Consider the following 7,213-nt stretch of genomic DNA (forward strand, 5'->3'; position numbering starts at 1 on the left):
GGAGCCTGCGGGCAAGGGAGAGCGATCAGCCAGCCGGCCGGCCCGGGAGTCCCAGCCAGGGCTGCTGCCGGGGCCCGCCCGCAGTTGCTCCCCCAGTGCCTAGGCCCAGGCGTGCGGGGACCGCGCACCACCAGACTTCGACGCCTTGGCCTCTTTCTCCACTTTTCTTGCTCTTTCTTTTTCTTTCTTCTCTCCCTCTCCCTTTCTCTGGGTTCCTTCTTTTTTCCCCTTCCCTCTCCCTTCTTTCCTTTCCCTCTCCCCCTTTTATTTCCTATCTTCCTTCCCTTATCTATTCCTCTTGCCCCCTCTCCCTTTTCTCTCCTTCCCTTTTTTCTTTTTCTTTCTCCCCCTCCCTTCTTTTCCTCATCTCTCTTTCTCCTTCTCTCCCCCTTTCTTTCTCTTTTTGCAGGCTTTCTCTCCCCTCTCTCCTTCTTTCTTCTTTATTCCTTTCTCTTTCCCCTTTCCTACTCTCTCATTTTTATTTCCCTTCCCACTTCGGGACAGAGGAAAACCCGAAAACATTCTACAACTTAAAAAAAAAATCACCACCATCCTGAAAACTTTGCGCACGACCTCTGCCCGCTGCTCCACCATGAGGGCAAGGGTTGGCAAGAGGGGTGCAGCCCTGAAGGCGACCGCTGCGGGGCAGGGTGGGGGGGAAGCGGGCCTGTGGCCCCAAGTGCAGGCCGCGCCCCAACAGCCCACAGCGGGAGAGGGTGGGGGGGCTTCTTGCACAAAAAGGCAAAGAAAAATCATTCTGGCAAAAATGTTCTGGGAAAGGCCTGGGGCAGAGAGGGAGTGGGAGTGCAGCAGGCACAGGCCGCTCTTTCCTTTTGAGGAAGCGCCTGGCATAGGTGCCACTGCAGGCTAAAAAAGGCAAAGAAAAAAGTCAATTTTATTTAAATGCCCCCTTCTCAACCGTCTGCTCTTGCCATCCAAATTGCGCTGTGGCTGGACCGCTGGTTTTTGGATTTTAAAAGAAACCAACAGTTCTTTCCTTTCCCTGCGACACCTCTGCAGCAAGCTCGAGGCGAAACTTGAGGGTAACAGGTTCGGGGTAAAAGGACAGTTGTTCTGGAATTTTTAATTTCAGAAAAAAATAAAATATTTTAAACAGCTCGTCTATTTTAAAAAATAAAATAGCAGAGAAAAAAATAGCATCCAGAAGTCACACATTTCATACATTTTAAATACATTAAGGAGCATTTGGAGAATCCCAGGAAGATGTTTTCTGCAAAGCTTGGGTTTAAAAGGTCACAAGTAATCTACAATTTAAAAAATAAAACCAAAACACTGCATATACAGAAATCTTCCAAAGAGGAAAAGCCAAGGCTCACTCAGCCTGGAGACCCCGATTCACCAGCTTTTGGGCTTCTTGTCTTCATCAAGTTGTTGCTACAAGGGTCCACCGGCCATCTACTGTTTCTGACCTGTCGCCCCTCTTCAGAGCACACCCAAGGCCACCAAAAGGGGCATTTAAACAACCTAACGATCAACACCGAAAACCTAAGGGCTCCCTAAGCGAAAACGGGCCTTTTTCTGGAAGCAGGGAGGGAGGGAGGGAGGGACAGCCCCTGGCGAGATGTTTAATGCTCTTTGAGGCAGCAGGCCTCAGAGTTATGCCCTCTCCTTCCTTCCTCTCCAAATTGACAATTCCAGGCCACTGGCCCCCGAACACCAAACATCCAAATCAGGGCCCAACGCCCTTACTAAGTGCCTGACGAGCGCATCCTTACCTTGCACGGCCTTTTCCGGGTCGGCGCGGCTGGTCAGCGGAGCAGGCAAGCTCTGCGCGGCTCCTAGCAACCGCATTTTGCACGGGCTCCTCCGGCCCAGGATGCTGTCGATGCAGTAGGAGGAGAGCAAAGTTGGAGATTTACTTTTGCACTCGGGCCTCTCGGAGCAGCCCTCCTCCTGGTACTGATTGCTCATGGCTGGGGCTTTTTCCCAGGGCGCAGAGAGCGGATCGCCGGCTGCCTCTCCCAGAGGGTGGGATGGATGGGTGTGTGTTGGGGGTGGGGTTAGATAGCGGGTTATAACGGATATTATTGCGATCTTTGTGCCTTTCTGCCTCCCTCGGTTGCCGGCTGCCGGCTCCCGCCCTGCCCGCGGCCCGAGCTCGCCCTCTCCGCGCTCAGGACAAGCGGTAACAAGTGTAGTGAGCAGCGGGCGCTGAGCTCTGGAGTCTCTCTCCTCCACGTGCTGAGAGGCGCCCTCTGATTGGCTCTCGCCAGAGGCCGGGCTGCGTCGGCCTGTGGGCGCGGCGCAAAGCCCGGACTGGATTCCAGAGGGGCAGGCGGGGGTGGGGGAAGCGGGCACGCACCAGAGCCAATTTTCCTTTTCTTTCTTTCTTTTTTTAAATTACCAATTTTCTAAGTCAGCTATCTTCTTCCTGCAGCTCCTCCTTTGACCCTTTAGTGTTGGCCGAAGTTCTAGCTCATTGGGATGCCAGGCCTGTGAATGCCATCTGGGCGGCGTGCGCCCCTTCCACCAACCCGAGGACCTCGCTCCCTGGAGGCGAGGCCTCGAGGCTCACGTTCGGACTCACTTGGCACTTTTCAAAGCCGATATTGGGCTCCCAGTATACCGCCTTGACCTCACTGGCGCTCAATTGCCGTCCTCTCTAGGCCGGACGGGCGTCGGGGGGCCAGGGTGGCCGCCCCAAGCAAACATCTGCCGCCTGGGAGTTCGCTTTTCTCTTACGGCCCAAGGCATTGCGCTGTCTGTCTTCACCCTGAGCCCGACTGTGGCTCTCTTGTTTGTAGCGTCCCCCAACCGCTCTCCTCTCCGTTTTAAACTCTGGAATGGGAAAAAGCCTCCTTACAGAGAAAGCTCTGCCATAGGCGCGCGGCCTTCCCTAGAGCATTTACTGGGTGGGAAGGGACAGGCGAGTATCAGCAGCGAGGAGGGGCGACTGGGGACGAGTCTGAGGGCCTCCTCTTTCTCCCTGGACTCTCTTCCCTCTTTCCCCCACAAATTCATATCTGTTAGGCCGTCACTCTGAGGCTGTTCACCTTCCAATGGCACCTAGGGAGCAGAACCCTCGGGGATCCCTGACCTCTCCAGGGTGGAAGGAACCCAAATTCGGCTGCAGCCAAATCTAAGCGTCTAAAATTCTGAATTCTCATGACCTGGCTCCCTTGAGCAAAGGTGAGAGAGTGGACTTTAGAGAGAGCGCCTTTCTTCCCAAACAGTTTCCAGCGCCGAGAACTAAAACCCAACTCCAACCGAAGTTGGGTCGAGCCTGGGCCAGCACGGACGCCTTCCCTGCCTGGGTGCAGGTTCCTGGGGATTTCCAGGGGCCCCAACGCTGGCAGAGTTGGGGAGAGGGTGGTGGATGAGAGAGGGGCCAGGGAGGGGGAATCCACGCCGGGTTTTCCTCTCTCAACTCCCTTCAATGTGTCAAAGAGAAAAGCATTTTACAAAGGATTATACTTGAATCACTTACAGTCAGTATTTAAAAATACAAGGATGCATAACTGGGATTTTTTTTTTTTTCAGCCATAAACATCTGCATAACTCTTGGATGCTGGTGGGTGGGTAGCAGACAGAACGGGCTGCCTTGGCAGGAGCCTTCAAGACAAAACTGGGGGGAGGGGATGAAGGGTTGGGAACAGGCACATTAATAATGCGAATACTAATACTGATACTACTACTACTATTAAAGACAGGACAAAAAGAATTTCTCTGTCCCTCTCTGTCTGTCTCTCTGGCTTTTAGCTTAATTCTCATCCGTTTTTCCTGCACTTGGATGATGGGGCGGGCTGTGGTGGGGAGCGGAGGAGAACCCGAGCCATCGATGACATTTGATTTTCCTTTAAGCCCTCTCTGCGATTCCAAGTCACCTGGGATCTCTCCTTGCCTTTCCCGCATTCTTCCTTTTCCATCCCCACCAAGAGTTCGGTGTTTTTACACTGTCCGGTTCAGCTTTAAACTAACGTTCTGCGCGCTGATTTCCTCCCACCTTCCCTCCCCCGGCCCCGAAAGCCCATTCCAGGCGCGCGGGTCTCATCGCAGCCAAGAGGAGTAAAGACGCTTCGGTTTCCTCCTAGCCTCCAGCCGCGGACCCTCGCGGGCGTCCCTGCGGCTTGGCGGTTGGGAGAGACAGAGGCACTTTTCCCTCCCCGGCGGGCCCCGCGTTGGAAATCCACAAGACCCGGCTGCCGGGTGGCTCAGTGACTTCAGAGTCGGCTCCGCACACGCAGGGAGTGGGCTGAAAATGAGTCCAAGAAAGATCGTGTTAAACAAAAAGACAAATGCACAAATCGTTTCTGAGAGCCTAGCGGAGTTTCAACTCTCTGGGTGGAAGACTTCTTCGCCTCCATCCCCCTCCTCCCCCTTGTGCAGCTGTTCTTCTTTTAAAAGAAGTCGGACTTTCTGCTGGGGTGTATTCTAATTTTAATCATCCACTGTAAAAGGGGAGGTTAACAAAGAATTTCTGATTCTGACTTAATGATCCCTGGAATTAGATCTAATTCTATTAATGGAATATAAAGTGTTTTCGGGGGAGACCTGTGTGAAAACACTAGTTTTATTTGTTCTGTTATTTTATTTATTTTTGTTATTTTCTAATCAATCTTCCCAAGTGAGGATGCTATTGGGAAACACGTCCATTCACCTCGGGGAGAAGGGCCTGACCTAGCTCACTCTATACCCAGTGGCCCTGAGACCGCCTTTGTCACAATTCAATACCCAAATTCAAAAATCTACAATTAACTTTTGCTATTTCTGAGAGATTAAATTTTAAAAATTACAGAAAACTTTTCTAAGGTGCTGGGTGGAGAGACATAAGACTATGCTGTGGTCTCCACAGTGTCTAATCAGGATATGGGATATATATATATATATATATATAATATGTTATTCTATATATCATTTTAGAAAAATAAAATTATGCCTCTAATATCTAGGAAGAGGGTAACTGATGTGTCGAGTGGGCAGACTTTTAAGAATTGGGCTACAGGATTATGTATGAAAGAACTTACAGTTTAGCCCAATTTAATTTTACTTTGCCAGGAAAATGACACTTCACTTTCTTTTTGCCTCACTTTTACTCACTAATCAAAAGTAATTGCATTTTAGTGATAATATCATTCTTGTTTGTACTTTGTTATTCACAAGTCCAGGCTACTCTAATCTTTGGGGTCTGTAGCTGTTGGTTTGCTTTTCCTGGGCTGCTTGGAAAACAATGGTTTGCAGTTTATCTGCTTTTAAAATCAATCACTAAATAAAAATGACAATAATGGCTGGAAGTGAAGGTCACATGTGTTTAGAACTGTTGTTTATGGTGAAAAATGGGGCTTGTTCCCAGAACTGGAAATAATAATTTACCTAGAAGAGGAGAGTGGAAGAAGAAACCTCTTTCTCTTCTGAGAGCTAATTCTACTTTGTAGTTTTAAAATGACATTTGCAAGAAATGTGGAATAAGGGGGGGTGGCAGTTAGATGTCATTATCCAGAAAAAAAAAATGTTTGAAAGAGAGTTAACCTCACATACTTTTCATTTGAGATGTTTTAATTTATTGTGCAATATACACATAGATAAATCAAGCTGTGATGGGCTTCCAGTTGCACCGGACGGCTCAGGTCCCCTTAAATTACGATCAGCCTCTTCAAAACATATATTTAAACAATAGAAATAAACTTCATTGGAATCTAGAGACCAATTTGGAAGCCATTGGAAGAGAAGACAATGAGACCTGATTACACGCAAGGATTCTCTGTGATGTGATATCCCTTTTGCCAAGTCATTTTGCTGTTTTATTTATTTAATTTCTTTTTTTTTTAAACAAACTTTCATTCATTTATGGTCTTCCGCAACCTGCTAATTTAACACTGGAGCGCGTTATTGCAGTGTTAGGAGGAGAGAAAGAGGGAGAGAAAACAACAATACTGCAATGATCCAAATGATACAGTAGAATTATAGCAATTATAGTTCTACTTGTGGAAGAAAACCTTGCTGAGATCAGGCAAACAAACTGAAGCCTTGTGAGGATAACAAGCGTCGGGATTGACAGCCGGTGCTGGGAAGAGCCGGAGGGCACAAACAGAAATATTTGCTTCCCCCCACTCCCCCTTAACTCCAACCAGTCAAGGTTAACCTCCTCAAACGCTGCTTTCAGAGTCTTATCCACTTCAGGGTATGCATTTTATGCACAAATCGAGGTGTCTCCTCCTGGAAGTCTGGTAATGGGAGGAAATGTAACATAATCCGCTTGCCTAGAACTTGTCCCTCTCCTTCTCTGCCTCCTGCGTGCTCTCCACTTCCTACCCTGCCTCAGTTCTCCCCACGGCTGTTGGGATCTCTCTGTGGACGGTGTTTATTTGTTGATGTATTTTCAAAGAGACAGCCCGTGGAAAGGTCCAAAGGGACTGATAGAACTTGGACTTCCTGGGAAGACTCTGTCGCGTTTGCTAATCCTTCCCTCTTCGCCCTGTCCTCCGCCTAAGCCGTGGGTTCCACAGTTAGGGCTTGGCTGGGAGAGGTTTGTTGGGAAGCAGCTTTTTTGGAAGCCTCCCGAGGACCACGGCCGAGCCCTCAAGGTATGGACGCGTGAGTGTGATGGCTGTGTTAGGACAACTCCCCTTATTTGCAAACTTCCTCACTTTCTGTTGCCCGTCAGCAGCCGGGGGAGGGGGTGGGGGAGCAAGAGCTAGAGAGGAAAGAGACCCTCACCGCCACCACCATCAGCCATCCAGGCGGCAGCCGAAGCTTTTTCAAGCTTTGCTCCAAGCACAAAGCTGGACGAGATGGTCGCAGCCTCCTGTCTGCTCTCAGAAGAGGGGGCGTGTGTCCCCTCCCACGGGCGAGAAGCAGGTGGTTGGGCTCTGAGCTCTCACGGAGTTCCTTGGCGGGAGTTCCCCATCTCCTGCCGCACCCGTCCCTCCAGGTTTCCAGACCCGAGAGAGAGGGAAACTTTACTGTGCCCTGTAATCACCACCATCTGCTTTCTCCTCTCCTCCGCCGGACGGCGGGACCCCTCCTGCGGCCAGGGTGGAGGCGTCCCCGGTGCAGCGTTGACTCAGTAGCTGCTGCTCCGGGCGACCCTGGACGGGGTGGAGGGTGGGGGCGGGTGGGCACAGATTGGAGCTAGAGTAAGATGCAGCGGGCGACCCAACGCGTGTGTCAATTCCCAGGCCGCGCAGACCCGAGCTGGGCTGTCGGCGTCCGCACCCCCAGCCTCCCCACCTCAGCCCCCTTTTCGGGCTCGGCT

General features: G+C 50.6%; 1 protein-coding gene across 1 annotated transcript in view; it reads right to left on the reverse strand.

The window, feature by feature from the left end:
- The window catches only part of ARX (aristaless related homeobox), a 16,717-nt gene extending 14,577 nt beyond the window's left edge, over window positions 1–2,140 (reverse strand). The window contains exons 1-2 of the mRNA XM_058441840.1: window positions 1,737–2,140; window positions 574–867 (exon numbers count right to left, since the gene is read on the reverse strand). Of these exons, the coding sequence (XP_058297823.1) occupies window positions 574–867; window positions 1,737–1,932 (490 nt within the window). The 5' untranslated portion in view covers window positions 1,933–2,140. The remainder of the gene's footprint in view (window positions 1–573; window positions 868–1,736) is intronic.
- Between the last annotated feature and the right edge of the window lie 5,073 nt (window positions 2,141–7,213).

The sequence above is a fragment of the Hylobates moloch genome, unplaced genomic scaffold (genome assembly GCF_009828535.3).
Source record: "Hylobates moloch isolate HMO894 unplaced genomic scaffold, HMol_V3 SCAFFOLD_7, whole genome shotgun sequence".
NCBI lineage: Eukaryota > Metazoa > Chordata > Mammalia > Primates > Hylobatidae > Hylobates > Hylobates moloch.